This window comes from Hylobates moloch, unplaced genomic scaffold (assembly GCF_009828535.3).
Source record: "Hylobates moloch isolate HMO894 unplaced genomic scaffold, HMol_V3 SCAFFOLD_5, whole genome shotgun sequence".
Lineage (NCBI taxonomy): Eukaryota > Metazoa > Chordata > Mammalia > Primates > Hylobatidae > Hylobates > Hylobates moloch.
In genome coordinates this window covers 150,653,992-150,670,796 of record NW_026652280.1, presented here as the reverse complement: position 1 = coordinate 150,670,796, position 16,805 = coordinate 150,653,992, and the positions used below count along the sequence as shown (strand labels likewise).

The 16,805-nt window shown below is 39.8% G+C and overlaps 1 protein-coding gene across 9 annotated transcripts in view; it reads right to left on the bottom strand.

Moving 5' to 3' along the window:
- Positions 1-16,805, bottom strand: part of SLC44A5 (solute carrier family 44 member 5) — a 392,569-nt gene that overhangs the window by 165,387 nt on the left and 210,377 nt on the right. For 7 of the 9 annotated variants that reach the window (XM_058439656.1, XM_058439660.1, XM_058439658.1 and 4 more), the window contains one exon: positions 3,991-4,029. The exons of the other annotated variants lie outside the window; for them this stretch is intronic. In XM_058439656.1, the coding sequence (XP_058295639.1) occupies positions 3,991-4,029 (39 nt within the window). The remainder of the gene's footprint in view (positions 1-3,990; positions 4,030-16,805) is intronic. 9 annotated transcript variants of the gene reach the window in all.

The following is a 16,805-nucleotide window of genomic DNA, read 5'->3' as shown; positions in this document are numbered from 1 at the left end:
ACCTTGGTCAGTAAAGTTGGCATTGAGACAGGATCATATGCTTCAGGATCCACAGTTGGATCTGCAGAAGGTGGGCCTATTAACAGGTTTGTGGACAGGTGTGGCTCCTGCTGGGTCATTCCTGTTGCATTATTCATCAGACAGGACTGCTCCTGGATCATGGCTCAGAGGACTTGGAGTTGGGTCATGTACTGCTTCAGAGTCCACAGTCAGGACCAATGTCAGCAGGCCTGTTACCTGAAGCAGGGACAGATGTGGTTCCTCATGGGTCCCTTGGTGGATGATGCTGGTGGCAGGACTAAGGCCAAATGGGGCTGTAGCAGAGTCCATAGGGGGATGGAGCTGTTTCCAGGTCTGTATCCAAGGTCATCATCAGTGAGCCTGCCACCTGGGCACAGGCCTGCCTTCTCAAAACAGCTGTCATCAATCTTGGGGTGTACCAGAGCTTACAATCACTTACTTGGATCCTATAGCTCCCACAAAGGCATTTTTTCCCATAAATGGCTGACAAATTATTGTTGGAGTTGGGGGAATATGAAAAGGAGACCTCCTATTCCACCAAATTGCTGACATCACCCCTGTGTTGCATTTTTATACCACATTCGCTATGGTTAAGGAATACATTAATTGTTTTGGGAGAAGAGCACTTAACAGTTTCTAAACGTTTAACAAATAGCTAATGATTTTTTGTCAATATTTATTGAGGCTGGCCTCACATCACTAGGCCAGGTATTAGAAGAAAATATCAATATTACTGAGAAATTTGCTTTAATCAGAATTATCTGACAAAGAAACCAATAAAACAAACATTCATAAATATCACATTTTACAAGATCATCTGACCAATCAGTACAAAGCTCTTATCATAATCACAGAATTGAGTAATTACAGTTGTCCCTTGATGTCCACAGGGGATTGTTTCTAGAACCTTTCCCTTATAACAAAATCCACAGATGCTTAAATCCTGCAGTTGACTCTGGAAAATGCATGAATACAAAAAGTCTGCCCTCTATATCTGTAGGTTCTGCATCCCACAAACACTGTATTTTTGATCCACAGTTGGCTAAATCTGCAGGTGCAGAACCCATAAATACCAAGGGTTGACTGTATTTGTTAAGTAAATACTTACCTAATACACTTTGGCTTTGACTTAGGTGGCATTGACTCAATATTTCTAGAAGATATGTTTATAAAGTCTACTTTAATCGGTACCTTCAGATCATAACAATAAAATTGATTTTGCTCTCTCTGTCTCTTTAAAATGTGCACGTACATACACACACACACACCACACTCAAACTGGTACTCTGAATGCTCAAAATCAAATCTTGGTGGTCTGAAACATATCCTAAGAAATGTCTATTATTGTCAAGGGGAACTTTTTCGTGAGTCATACACAGCTATGAGAATGTTCTGCACATGAGAATATTCCTTGCATATATATTGGAAGAATAAATATTGTTTAAATGGCCATACTGCCCAAAGCAATATACAGATTCAACATTATGCCTATCAAACCACCAACACCATTTTTTACAGAATTAGAAAAAACTAATCTAAAATTTATATAAAACCAAAAAAGAGCCCAAATAGCCAAAGCATCCTAAACAAAAAGAACAAAGTTGGCATCATACTACCCAACTTCAGACATCACATTACACAATTTCAAACTATACTATAAGGCTACAGTAATCAAAACAGCATGGTACTGGTATAGAAACAGACATATAGACCAATGGAACAGAATAGAGAACTCAGAAATAAAGCTGCACTCCTACAACCAACTGACTTTCAACAAAGCCAACAATAATAAGCAATAAGGAAAGGACTCCCTGTTTAATAAATGGTGCTGGGGTAACTGGCTATCTATATGCAAAAGAAAGAAACTAGACCTCCTACCTATCACCATATACAAAACTCATGATGGATTGAGTATTTAAATGTAAGACCTCAAACTATAAAAATACTAGAACACCAACTAGGAAATAACCTTCTAGACATTGGTCTTGACAAAGAATTTAGAACTAAGCCCACAAAAGCAATTGTACCAACAACAACAAAAAAATTAAGCCAGGCACAGTGGCTCACACCTGTAATCCCAGCACTTTGGGAGGCCAAGATGGGTGGATTGCTTGAGTCTGGAAGTTTGAGACCAGCCTGGGCAACATAGTGAGACCCCCATCTGTACAAAAAACATAGAAATTAGCCAGGCATCATGGCACATAGTCCCAGCTACTCAAAAGGCCAAGATGGAAGGATTACTGGAGCCTAGGAAGGTCTAAGCTGCAGTGAGCCATGATCACGCCACTGCACTTCAGCCTGACGGACAGAATGGGACACTGTCTCAAAAAAAAAAAAAAAAATTGACAAGTGGGACCTAATTAAACTAAAGGGCTTCTGCACATCAAGAGAAACTATCAACAGGGTAAACAGACAACTGACAGAATGGGATAAAATATTAGTAGCAAACTATGCACCCAACAAAGGTGTAATATCCAGAATCTATAAGGAACTTAACCGAGCAGGTAAAAAACAACTCCATTAAAAGGTGGGCAAGATACTTCAAAAAGGAGATATACAAGTGGCCAAGAAACAAATGAAAAAAATGTTTCACATCATGCATCATCAGAGAAATGTAAATCAAAACCACAAAGCAATACCATCTCACACCAGTGAGAGTGGTAATTATTAAAAAGTCAAAAAATAACAGATGTTGGTGAGTACACAGAGAAAAAGGAACTCTTTATGCTGTTGGTAGGAATGTAAGTGAGTTCAGTCACTGTGGAAAGCAGTTTGGAGATTTCTCAAAGAAGCAAAAATAGAACTAACACTCAACCTAGCAATCCCATTGCTTGGTATATATCCAAAGGAAAAGAAATTGTTCTACAGAAAAGACACCTGCACTTGCAAGTTTATTGCACCAGGATTCACAATAGCAAAGATATGGAATCAACCTAGGTGCCCATCAACAGTGGAATGGATAAAGAAACTGTGGTACATATACACCAGGGAATACTATGCAGCCACCAAAAGAGAGAAATTATGTCCTTTGAAGCAACATGGATGTAGGTGGAGGCCATCATCCTAAGTTAATTGATGTGGAAATAGAAAGCCAAACACTGCATATTTTCCCTTATAAGTGGAAACATTGGGTACATACAGACATGGGAACAATAGACACTGGGGACTATAAGATGGGAGTGAGGATGGGGACAAGAGTTGAAAATCAACCTATTGGGTACTCTGCTCACTATTTGGGTGACAGATTCTACCTCAATGGTTCTATCCCAAACCCTCACATCATGCAATATACTCTTGTAACAAGCCTGCACATGTGCCCTCTGAATCTAAAATAAAATTTGAAATTTAAAGAATAAGCTAGAAAAATATCTAAACACTGTTTTCATTGTCTCGCATGTCATGCAGATCTTTGCCTAAAAAAGCTGGAAAACCATCTCAGCTTTCTTTGATTTGGCTGAGGAAGTGTTATTTGAAGGATTATTATGAAACAAGTATTAATACCTCATTTAAAAAGATTCTCTGTATACATACACATATGCCCATACATATATATGTATACATATGACAATGTAATCATGTTTTATGTTATTACAAAGGGTTAAAAACTGGAGAGTGAAGGTGTTTATTGGAGAGAGAGATTTGAACAAGACTCACGTGTCAAAGTCACAAACTGAGCTGAAAGGAAGGAAAGAAAACAAGATGTTTCGGGTGAGCTGGGGTGATAAAGCTGATCAGTAGCTGCATGGTGTTTTTCCTGGGAAATTCATTTACAACTCCAAAAAGAGGGAACCCTTTCAGGAAGGAGAAACCAGACAGTTGAAAGAAGAATCCAAAAAAAGCTTCAGTCAGCAATTATTCTTTACCAACCAACTATTTCGCTATTCCTAGATTTTAAAAGAATCACATATTTCTCAATGGATAGACTGTCATGAAAGATTCTTAGCACTTAATACTCAGACTATGACTTACCAAAGTCCTCTTCCTCAGAGGGAGTATCTGCTGGTTTTTCTAGGAAAAAGCACAAAAGGCAAAAACAATATTTGTAGGGGCTGATGGCTCTGAGGCTCCATACACATCTCTCCCTATCCTAAAAAATCTTAGTCTTTAGACTAACACACAAAATAACATAACGCAGTTGGACTGGTTGAAGTAATTCTTTATACATAAAGCTGCCGATAATGAGCATTTATTCTTAAGAAGTTACCAAAAAAATAATTCATGAAGGTGCTGGAGGTGAGAGGTTTGGGGATGAGGGGATGAGATGAAATAAAGCTGTTAATTCTTCCATTTGCATCTATGACTTGTATAATGTAGGCGATATGTAGAGACTTGAAAAATTCATTACTAAGAAATGAGGCATTTTGTTTACTTTCATTTTCTGTTCCTGCTTTAAACTTCAGAAGACACATTAGTCATGAAAAACTTAATATGCATTAAATATTTTTTATTACATGCAGAATAGCCCGTGTAGACTAGGGAAAAGAGATATGTTTTGAATTCAGCAGTCCCACCTTAATCACACTACATGTGACCTTTAGCTTTAACAGAAACTCCCATGTGATAACCATGAATGACTCTATTCAATTTGGAAGGTACAAATTATGGTAATTTTGGGGATTGGGGAGGTGGCATGTGCCATAATGAACAATAACAGCATCCTAATGCTTCAAGTGTCACATATGTTAAACAAAAACACTAATGCTTTCTATGAACACCCCATTCTCTGGTGCTTTATCAGACTTGCCAACTCATTAATCAGAGCTATTGAAAAGAATTCCGTCTATAGACCTCATGGGCAGTAATTACAATGCTTCGTTTCCCCATTGATTTTTCATCAATTGGACTAACAGTAGCAAATCATTGAGAGTCAGAGTTGGGGTACAGATTCCAGGGAAAGCAAACATTTGTAAATTGTGTTCCTTTGGGAAAAATAATAATAACAATAATTAAAATAGCAACCAACTTTTGAACACTTACTATGCACCAGGTGCCATGTTTCATTTATGTTATCTCATTTAATATTCACAACAAGCCTTGCAGTAGTTACAATAATCAGTTCACTTCTAAAAATGAGAATCCAAGGTTCCCAGAAGCAACGTGAAATTTTGGGTCTAATCTTTGTTTAAAGTCACACTGCTAGTAAGTGGGGAACCTGCAATTCAAACTTAGGTCTGTGTGCTCCAGAGTCCATTTGTAATCAATACAACTACTAGCCTCCAGTAATGTCAAATAAATGAGAAAAATAAAGATTACTCATAACGTTTTCAGGATATTCCCCACCACCACACACACCTTTAAAACTAGCAAGGCTGACCCACATTCATTAGGATGGTAAGCATTATTAGGGACATACAGGTTTCACACTTACCATTTAAAAAGCTAAATGAAGTGCCCACAATATCATAAAATGGCCATCTCTTGCTGATTTTCCTAAAATACTACGTACGTGCAAGGATTGGCACCTGACAGGTAGAATAAAAGGAATAAAATGACAAGATACAATATGGACTACCTTTTTTCTGTTCCTGGGCCCTAAATGACTGAGTTTGCCTTTAATGTCCCAAATACATTTTTAAAAAAACAACAAAATTCGAGGTTCACGGTTATCTTAAAAGGTTACATGTCATAGCTTTTTGTATCATACACTTCTAATCACATTTTAGCTTATATAATAACAGTGGTCAGTCTCTGCCTCCAGCCCTCTACTCCAATTTTCTCCAGCTCCCTCAGCTATATAAACTAGTAAATTCCACCTGCAGACCCAGTCCCATTTGGAATCAGTGCTGGGTATAGCAAGAAGCATATCAGTAATCTCAGACCCTGCCGATGAGAGGAGAAGGGAACTGGTAGTTACTATAATGTAGGTGTTTCACAGATGAAGTTAAATCCTCTTAACAACCATACACTGTGTCATATACCCCATTTTACACATGAGAATACTGAAACTAGGATGGTGAAAATATTTGACCAATGTTGTACCTTGTCATTGGTTAAGGAACAAACAAAGCAAGCAAAGAAAGCAGGATCTAGGTGGTCTCCATCTCCCAGGCTAAATTCCATACAGTATAGTTTTGACTCCTCTTTCTCAATTTTACATAATGAATCAAAACAAGCAAAGTTCATATTTTGGCATGATCAGTTTACAAGATGGTTGAGCCTTCTTTCTGTATCAGCTTATGTTTTTTTCAAAAGTTGTTTAGGAGAACATTCGTATCTTATGTAGGCTGCCTTCTGGCGTCTGCGTAAGATACCAAAGCCATGCTATTTCGACCTTGACAACAGCTGGGAAGACTGGAATCTAGTGTGAGAGAAGTTCTTGGACATTCACCCTGCCTGCTTATATCTAGTATAGTAAATTTAGAATGAAGTTTCAGACTAGAAGCCAAAAGAGTCATACTTTCCAGTTTTATTGCTGGGCCTTTTACCACACTTTATTCCCTTTTGTCTTTCTTGCTTGGAAGGTCTGTTCAGGGGGATGAGAACTGGTAGGAGATGGAGGTGGAGGAGCGGGTAGCAATGAGTGGAACTCATTGATGTGAGTCCTGATCCTATTGTGTCATCCTGAGACCCTATTAAAAAGAAGCAAGACCCTAGACCCATAATCAAGCACAGCATCACTAATGATGGGTCAACCGGATGTTGTTTCTCCTGATGTGAGGCAATAGAGTTTAAACAGCATACCTAGCTAGGATGTATTCTGGCTGAAAATCCTCAACAGGAGCTACCACCAATGATTTAGATTTAATCTAACCTACACATAGGAAATAAAGAAGATAAATAAACTAAATGAAATCACTGGAAAGGAACTAAACAAATCCAGAAAGTGAGATATTCTCCAGGGCAATAGGTCAGTGTCAGAGGAAAAGGGGAGTGTGCTAATCAGAAGATATTTCAGGGACATAGCCACCAGATGCAAGGTCTGGCCCTGGATTAGACCCTGATTTGGACAGAATGTGGTAAATACAGTGTTGGGGGGCAATTGGGGCAATCTGAATATAGAATGAATATTAACTAAATTTAACATTTGTTGTAATGGAAAGATGGAAACTCTTAACAGAAAAAAAGCAGGTAGCAAAAAGCATGTAAAAGCAAAATCTCATTATTGTAAAAAATTGTATATCTGGAAGGAATATAAGAACGGTTATATCAGTGGTGATTAAAACATATTGCTTTATTTAGTTAAATTTTACTTTGATGTTTTCTTTGACTTTCTGTAATGCATGTAAAACTGCTTTTATAAGCAATCTACAGATCATTTTACAAAAAAAAACCTACACTCATATGTTTATTGCAGAACTGTTCATAATACCAAAGTTATTGAATCAACCTAAGTGTTCATCAACAGGTTGGATAAAGAAAATGTGGTACATATACAACCATGGAATACTATGCCGCTGTTAAAAAGAATGAAATCATGTCCATAGCAGCAACATGGGTGAAGCCGGAGGCCATTATCCAAAGTGAATCAGCACAGAAACCGAAAATCAAGCACCACATTTTCTCACTTACAAGTGGGAGCTAAACAAAGGGAACATGTAGACATAAAGATGAAAACAATAGACATTGAGGACTCTAAGAAAGGAGAGGAAAGGATGGGGATACAAGGGTTGAAAAACAACATATTAGGTACTATGTTCACTATATTTGGGTGATGGGTTCCATAAAAGTCCAAACCCCAGCATTATGCAATATACTCACATAACAAACCTGCACATGTATCCCTGAATCTGTAATTTTACAAAACCTGCTCTTATAGTAATAAAAATTATTTTAATTAAAAATAATTATTTTGAAATGGAAGTGCATGGGTCCTTCTCACAGAGCCTATTCTTTAGTATTCAGAATACATAACTGGTAGGTAGAATCTTCAGGAATCAAACCCAAGGTTATGCATTTTTAAGTACGACCTTTACTTCTATTCACTCTTTGGGCTTCAGGTGCCAGGGATAAGTCCCTGCACTCATTTAACATTTGAGTTGCTCTAGCATTCTTGTCACTGTCAGCAGCTTTCCCTCACCCCCTGTGTCGGGCTCATCAATGTGAAAGTCTGGGCTTCTGCCTTAGTTGCTTTGCCCAGGGCTCCATTCCCCTTTCCTGAGCCCACCTGCTTGGCTTTGGCCTGAGGTCCTACCTTGCTTCTGCCAACCCCGAAGACTGAATCCCACTCTTAGAACTCCAACTCTCTGACTTGACTATGTCTGTGAGTAGAGAGAAGGCTCAGAGCCATGATGCTGCCATTCATCTGAATTTCCAGCATCTTCTCATGGCAAGGACTGCCACACTGCTGTGCCCTGCTTGCCAAATTGGATTCTTTTTGATTGCTGTTGTCTGTGCAAACTATGCCTGATCTTGGCATGCCTATTATACTGCAACAGACAAGGCAACTGCTCTTGTAAGGTGAGCCTCTGAAGCTGGCTTCATTTCCTACTCTGTTCTGGCTTCCACCCTCATTCTACTCACTGGCTTTTGCTATAGAGCCCTGAAGTCTGGAAGCCCAAGACAGAGCTGATGCTAAGTCTGCATCATTTGAGAAAGAGGCTGGTTATAAACTCACTACTTAGGGCAAGAAATGGAACCAGGGTAAGAGGACAACCACGTTCAGAGGCTTATTATTTCCTTCCTTTAATTTATTCACACATTTAGCAAACATTTACTGACCTCTAACTGGATATCAAATACTATGCTGGGCACTGGAACTACAAAGGTGAACAAGAGAATCTCTGTCCTCATGGAGTTTTTTATAATGCATCAGGATGATAGATCTTAAGCAAATCAGCATACCAATCATTATTTGCTTGCAAATGTGACATGATAGGTGCTGTGAAGAATAAATACAAGGTGTGAAGACAGCATTTAATCTGGAATTTAAAGGATGAATAAGAGTTTGTATGATGGTTGGCAGCCTCAGCAAAGGGCAAGCATGGCCAGAGATCCTATGATGGGAAGGCGCTTGGCATCTATGAGGAACTGAAACAAGGCCAACATGTGGCTGGAGGACACTGGGCGAGGGGCTGGGTGGTGGGAGCTGGGGCTAGAGAAGTGGGATGGGAAGGAGAATGAACACATTTGACTGTCACATAGAAGGCCCCAGCTGCTCCCCACCTAGATGCCCTTGTAACATATATACTGCAGTACGGAGGTTTGAGATGGACCTGAGGTTGCTGAGTATCACCTGTAACCTTCCATGTTCTCAAAAAAATTTGCTGCTGAGTCCAAAAAGTAACAGTATTCTGGGCATCATGGTTGGGCACTGGAAACAAAACAAAACTCATTGTCCTGTGCATCAGTAACCTGTTTTGCAATTCTAGTGACAAAATTGCAAGAAAAATGTAGTGGGGTTAGAGACGGCCCAGAGAAAGGCAACAGAGAAAGGGCTAAAAAATGTGATCCACACATGAAGCACCTCACCAAGAGAGAAGAAAGTTGATAGTTAAGATGACCAAAGTCTACAAAATTATAAAGCTATAGAATGGTTACAGAGGAGAGGAAGTTGAACACAACATTTTGATAGTTAGAAATAGTATGTGTGTGTTTTGAAATGTTTAAGGTTTGAAAACTCATAGCCTGAAAAAATACATTTTGGACAGATGAGATAAAGTTCTGTTTTCTGCATAGTCACAGGGGAGTCTAAGAGGCCTGCTCAGTACTGCCTCTCACTCACTATGGCTTTGGGGCAAAGAAGGATCCTGAGTTTGTCTCCTCCTCTGTAAAATGGGATGGAGCTTTTTCATGGGGTTGTTTTAAGAAACAGATGACATTTGAAATGTTCACTACAAGAGGTGGCTGGCAAGACGGCCGAATAGAAACAGCTCTGGTCTGTGGCTCCCAGCGAGATCAACGCAGAAGGCAGGTGATTTCTGCATTTTGAACTGAGGTACCCTGCTCATCTCATTGGGACTGGTTAGACAGTGGGTGCAGCCCACGGAGGATGAGCTGAAGTAGGGTGGGGCGTCACCTCACCCAGGAAACGCAAGGGACTAGGGAACTCCCTCCCCTAGCCGAGAGAAGGCATGAGGGACTGTCCCAAGAGGAACGGTGCATTCTGGCCCAGATACTACTCTTTTCCCATGGTCTTCACAACCCACAGATTAGGAGATTCCCTCAGGTGTCTACACCACCACACCACCAGGGTCCTGGGTTCCAAGCAGAAAACTAGGCAGCTGTTTGGACAGACACTCAGCTTAGCTGCAGGAGTTTTTTTTCATACCCCAGTGGTGCCTGGAATGCCAGTGAGACAGAACCATTTACTCCCCTGGAAAGGGTGCTGAAGCCAGGGCGCCAAGTGGTCTAGCACAGTGGATCCCACACACATAGAGCCCAGCAAGCTAAGATTCACTAGCTTGAAATTCTCGATGACAGCACAGCAGTCTGAAGTCAACCTGGGACACTTGAGCTTGGTTGGGGGAGGGACGTCCACCATTACTGAGGGTTCAGAAGGCAGTTTTCCCCTCACAGTGTAAACAAAGCTGTTGAGAAGTTCAAACTGGGTGGAGCCCACCACAGCACTGCAAAGACACTGTAGCCAGACTGCCTCTCTAGTTTCCAACTCTCTGGGCAGGGCATCTCTGAAAGAAAGGCAGCAGCCCCAGTCAGGGGTTTATAGATAAAATGCCCATTTCTCTGGGACAGAGCACCTGGGAGAAGAGGCGGCTGCGGGCGCAGCTTCAGCAGACTTAAATATTCCTGCCTGCTGGCTCTGAAGAGAGCAGCAAATCTCCCAGCACAGTGCTTGATCTCTGCTAAGGGACAGACTGCCTCCTCAAGTGGGCCCCTGACCCCTGTGCCTCCCGACTGGGAGATACCTCCCAGCAAGGGTCGACAGACACCTCACACAGGAGAGCTCCAGCTGGCATCTGGCTGGTGCCCCTCTGGGACGAAGCTTCCAGAGGAAGAAACAGGCAGCAATCTTTGCGGTTCTGCAGCCTCTGCTGGTGATACCCAGACAAACAGGGTCTGGAGTGGACCTCCAGCAAACTCCAGCAGACCTGCAGCAGAGGGGCTTCACTGTTAGAAGGAAAACTAACACAGAGAAAAGAATAGCATTAACATCGACAAAAAGGATGCCCACACAAAAACCCATCTGAAGGTCGCCAACATCAAAGACCAAAGATACATAAATCCACAAAGATGAGGAAAAAACAGCACAAAAAGGCTGAAAATTACAAATACCACAACGCCTCTTCTCCTCCACAGGATCACAACTCATCACCAGCAAGGGAACAAAACTGGACAGAGAATAAGTTTGACAAATTGACAGACGTAGGCTTCAGAAGGTGGGTAATAACAAACTCCTCCGAGCTAAAGCAGCATGTTCTAACCTAATGCAAGAGAACGAAGAACCTTGCAAAAAAGTTAGAGGAATTGCTAACTAGAATAACTACTTTAGAGAAGAATATAAATGACATGAGGGAGCTGCAAAACACAGCACGAGAACTTTGTGAAGCATACAAAAGTATCAATAGCTGAATTGATCAAGCAGAAGAAAGGATATCAGAGACTAAAGATCAACTTAATGTAATAAAGCATGAAGACAAGATTAGAGAAAAAAGAATGAAAAGGAATGAACAAAGCCTCCAAGAAATAGGGGACTATGTGAAAAGACCAACCTACGTTTGATTGGTGTATCTGAAGGTGACCAGGAGAATGGAACCAAGTTGGAAAACACTTTTCAGGCTATTATCCAGGAGAACGTCCCCAACCTATCAAGAAAGGCCAACATGCAAATTCAGGAAAAACAGAGAACACTACAAAGATACTCCTCGAGGAGAGCAACCCAAAGACACATAATCATCAGATTCACCAAGGTTAAAATGAAGGAAAAAATGTTAGGGGCAGCCAGAGCCAAAGGTCGGGTTACCCACAAAGGGAAGCCCAGTGGATCTCTTTGCATAAACCCTACAGCCAGAAGAGAGTGGGAGCGAATATTCAACATTCTTAAAGAAAAGAATTTTCAACCCAGAATTTAATATCCAGCCAAACTTAGCTTCATAAGAAAAGGAGAAATAAAACCTTTCACAGACAAGCAAATGCTGAGAAGTTTTGTCACCACCAGGACTGCCTTACAAGAGTTCCTGAAGGAAGCACTAAATATGGAAAGGAAAAACCAGTACCAGCCACTGCAAAAACATACCAAATTGTAAAGACCATTGACATTATGAAGACACTACATCAACTAACAGGCAAAACAACTAGCTAGCATCAAAATGACAGGATCAAATTCACACGTAACGATATTAACCTTGAATGTAAATAGGTTAAATGCCCCAATTTAAAGACACAGACTGGCAAATTGGATAAAGAGGCAAGACCCATTAGTGTGCTATATTCAGGAGACCCATCTCACGTGCAAAGGCACACACAGGCTCAAAATAAAGGGATGGAGGAAGATTTATGAAGCAAATGGAACGCAAAAAGAAGCAAGGGTTGCAATCCTACTCTCTGATAAAACAGACTTTCAACAAACAAAGAATAGAAAAGACAAAGAAGGGCATTACATACTGCTAGAGGGATCAATGCAACGAGAAGAGCTCACTATCCTAAATATATATACATCCAATACAGGAGCATCCAGATTCATAAGATTCATAAAGCAAGTTCTTAGAGACCTACAAAGAGACTTAGACCCCCATACAATAATCGTGGGAGACTTTAACACCCCACTGTCAGTATTAAACAGATCAATGAGACAGAAAATTAACAATGATATTCAGGACTTGAACTCAGCTCTGGACCAAGTGGACCTAAAAGACATCTGCAGAACTCTCCACCCCAAATCAACAGAATATACATTCTTCACAGCACTACATTGCACTTATTCTAAAATTGACCACTCCTCAGCAAATGCAAAATCACTCCTCAGCAAATGCAAAAGAATGGAAATCATAACAGACAGTCTCTCAGACCACAGTGCAATCAAAATAGAACTCAGGATTAAGAAACTCACTCAAAACCATACAACTACACAAAAACTGAACAACCTGTTCCTGAATGTCTACTAGGTAAACCGCGAAATTAAGGCAGAAATAATGAAGTTCTTTGAAACCAATGAGAACAAAGAGACAATGTACCAAAATCTGTGGGCCACAGCTAAAGCAGTGTTTAGAGGGAAATTCATAGCACCAAGTGCCCACAGGAGAAAGAAGGAAAGATCTAAAATCAACACCCTAATATCACAATTAAAAGAACTAGAGAAGCAAGAACAAACAAATTCAAAAGCTAGCAGAAGACAAGAAATAACTAAGATCAGAGCAGAACTGAAGGCGATAGAGACAAAAAAAAAAAAAAAACCTTTAAAAAATCAATGGATCCAGGAGCTGGTTTTTGAAAAGATCAACAAAATAGATAGACCACTAGCCAGACTAATAAAGAAAAAAAGAAAGGAGAATTAAATAGATGCAATAAAAAATGATAGAGGGGATATCACCACCGATTCCACAGAAATACAAACTATCATTAGAGAATACTGTACACACCTCTACACAAATAAACTAGAAAATCTAGAAGAAATGGATAAATTCCTGGACACATACACCCTCCCAAGACTAAACCAGGAAGAAGTTAAGTTCCCTTAATAGACCAATAACAAGTTCTGAAGTTGAGGCAATAATTAATAGCCTACCAACCAAAAAAACCCCAAGACCAGATAGATTCACAGACAAATTCTACCAGAGGTACAAAGAAGAGCTGGTACCATTCCTTCTAAAATTCTTCCAAGCTATGGAAATAGAGGGAATCCTCTGTAACTCATTTTATGAGACCAGCATCATCCTAATACCAATACATGGCAGTGACACAACAGAAAAAGAAAATTTCAGGCCAGTATCCTGATGAACATCGATGTGAAAATCCTCAATAAAATACTGGCAAACCGAATCCAGCAGCACATCAAACAGCTTATCCACAACAATCAAGTCGGCTTTATCTCTGGGATGCAAGGCTAGTTCAACATATGCAAATCAATTTACATAAATCGTCACATAAATGGAACCAATGACAAAAAGCACATGGTTATCTCAATAGATGTAGAAAAGGCCTTCAACAAAATTCAACAGCCCTTCATGCTAAAAACTCTCAATAAATTAGGTATTGATGGAACATATCTCAAAATAAGAGCTATCTATGACAAACCCACAGGCAATATCATACGGAATGGACAAAAGCTGGAAGCATTCCCTTTGAAAACCGGCACAAGACAAGGATGCCCTCTCTTATCACTCCTATTCAACACAATATTAGAAGTTCTGGCCAGGACAATCAGGCAAGAGAAAGAAATAAAGGGTATTCAAGTAGGAAGAGAAGAAGTCAAATTGTCTCTGTCTGTAGATGACATGATTGTATATTTAGAAAACCCTATCACCTCAGCCCAAAATCTCCTTAAGCTGATAAGAAACTTCAGCAAAGTCTCAGGATACAAAATCAATGTGCAAAAATCACAAGCATTCCGATACACCAATAACAGATAAACAGAGAGCCCAATTGTGAGTGAACTCCAATTCACAATTGCTACTAAGAGAATAAAATACCTAGGAATCCAACTTACAAAGGATGTGAAGGACCTCTTCACAGAGAACTACAAACCACTGCTCAAGGAAACAAGAGAGGACACAAATAAATGGAAGAACATTCCATGCTCATGGATAGGAAGAATCAATATCACGAAAATGGCCATACTGCCCAAAGTAATTTATAGATTCAATGCCATCCCCATCAAGCTACCGTTGACTTTCTTCACAGAATTAGAAAAAAACTAACTTAAATTTCATATGGAATCAAAAAAGAGCCCATATAGCCAAGACAATCCTAAACAAAAAGAACAAAGCTGGAGGCATCATGCTACCTGACTTCAAACTACATTAAAAAGCTACAGTAACCAAAACAGCATGGTACCGGTACCACAACAGATATATAGACCAATGGAACAGAACAGAGGTCTCAGAAATAATGCCACACATCTACAACCATCTGATCTTTGAAAAACCTGACAAAAACAAGCAATGGGGAAAGGATTCCCTATTTAATAAATGATGTTGAGAAAACTGGCTAGCCATATGCAGAAAAGTGAAATTTGACTCCTTCTTTATATCTTACATGAAAATTAACTCAAGATGGATTAAAGTCTTAAATGGAATACCTAAGACCATAAAAATCCTAGAAGAAAACCTAGGCAATACCATTCAGGACATAGGCATGGGCAAAGGCTTCATGACTAAAACACCAAAAGCAATGCCAACAAAAGCCAAAATTGACAAATGAGATCTAATTAAACTAAAGAACTTCTGCACAGCAAAACTACATCAGCGTGAACATGCAACCTACAGAATGGGAGAAAATTTTTGCAATCTATCCATCTGACAAAGGGCTAATATCCAGAATCTACAAGAAACTTAAACAAATTTAGAAGAAAACCAACAAATAACCCCATCAACAAGTGGGTGAAGGATATGAACAGACACTTCTCAAAAGAAGATTTATGCAGCCTACAAACATATGAAAAAAAGCTCATCATCACTGGTCATTAGAGAAATGCAAATTAAAACCACAATGAGATACCATTTCACACCGGATAGAATGGTGATCATTAAAAAGTCAGGAAACAACAGATGCTAGAGAGGATGTGGAGAAATAAGAATGTTTTTACACTGTTGGTGGGAGTGCAAATTAGTTCAACCATTGTGGAAGACAGTGTGGTAGTTCCTCAAGAATCTAGAATCAGAAATACCAATTTGACCCAGCAATCCTATTACTGGGTATATACCCAAAGGATTACAACTCATTCTACTATAAAGACACATGCGCACATATGTTTATTGCAGCACTATTCACAACAGCAAAGACTTGGAATCAACCCAAATGCCCATCAATTATAGACTAGATAAAGAAAATGTGGCACATATATACCATGGAATACTATGCAGCCATAAAAAAGAATGAGTTCATGTCTTTTGCAGGGACATAGATGAAGCTGGAAACCATCATTCTCAGCAAACTAACACAGGAACAGAAAACCAAACACCACATGTTCTCACTCATAAGTGGGAGGTGAACAGTGAGAACACATGGACACAGGGAGGGGAACATCACACACTGGGGCCTGTCGGGGGCTGGGGGGCTAGGGGAGGGATAGCATTAGGAGAAATACCTAATGTAGATGACGGGTTGATGGGTGCAGCAAACCACCATGGCACATGTATACCTATGTAACAAACCTGCACGTTTTCCACATGTATCCCAGAACTTAAAGTATAACAGTAATAATAATAATGTTCACTACATAGGTACTGTCACTTAATAGGCACTTGGTGAATGTTAATGCCTTTCCTTACAGACCAGAGAAGTTCTGAAAGATGGTGCTATATGAAAATAAAATAGGTGGATGAAAATAAAATAGATGGATGAAAATAAAAGGTGATTGATTCAACTATGCATCCAAAAGAAAGAATGAAATCACGTCCTTTGCAGCAACATGGATGCAGCTGAAGGCCATTATCCTAAGTGAATAAACGCACAAAATACCATATGTCTTCGCTTATAAATGGATGCTTAACAATGAGTCCACATGGACACAAAGATGGGAACAATAGACACTGGAGACTCTAAAAGATAGGGGCAAGGTTTGATAAATAACCTACTGGGTCCTATGTTCACTATAGGAAGTCCATGGTCCTTCTCACATAGCCCATTGTTTAGTACCCAGAATATATAACTGGGTATGTGTTTTCTGGGTGAGTACACCCACAGAATGTTTTGGGTAATGAGTTCAATAGAGGTCCGAACCCCAGAATTAG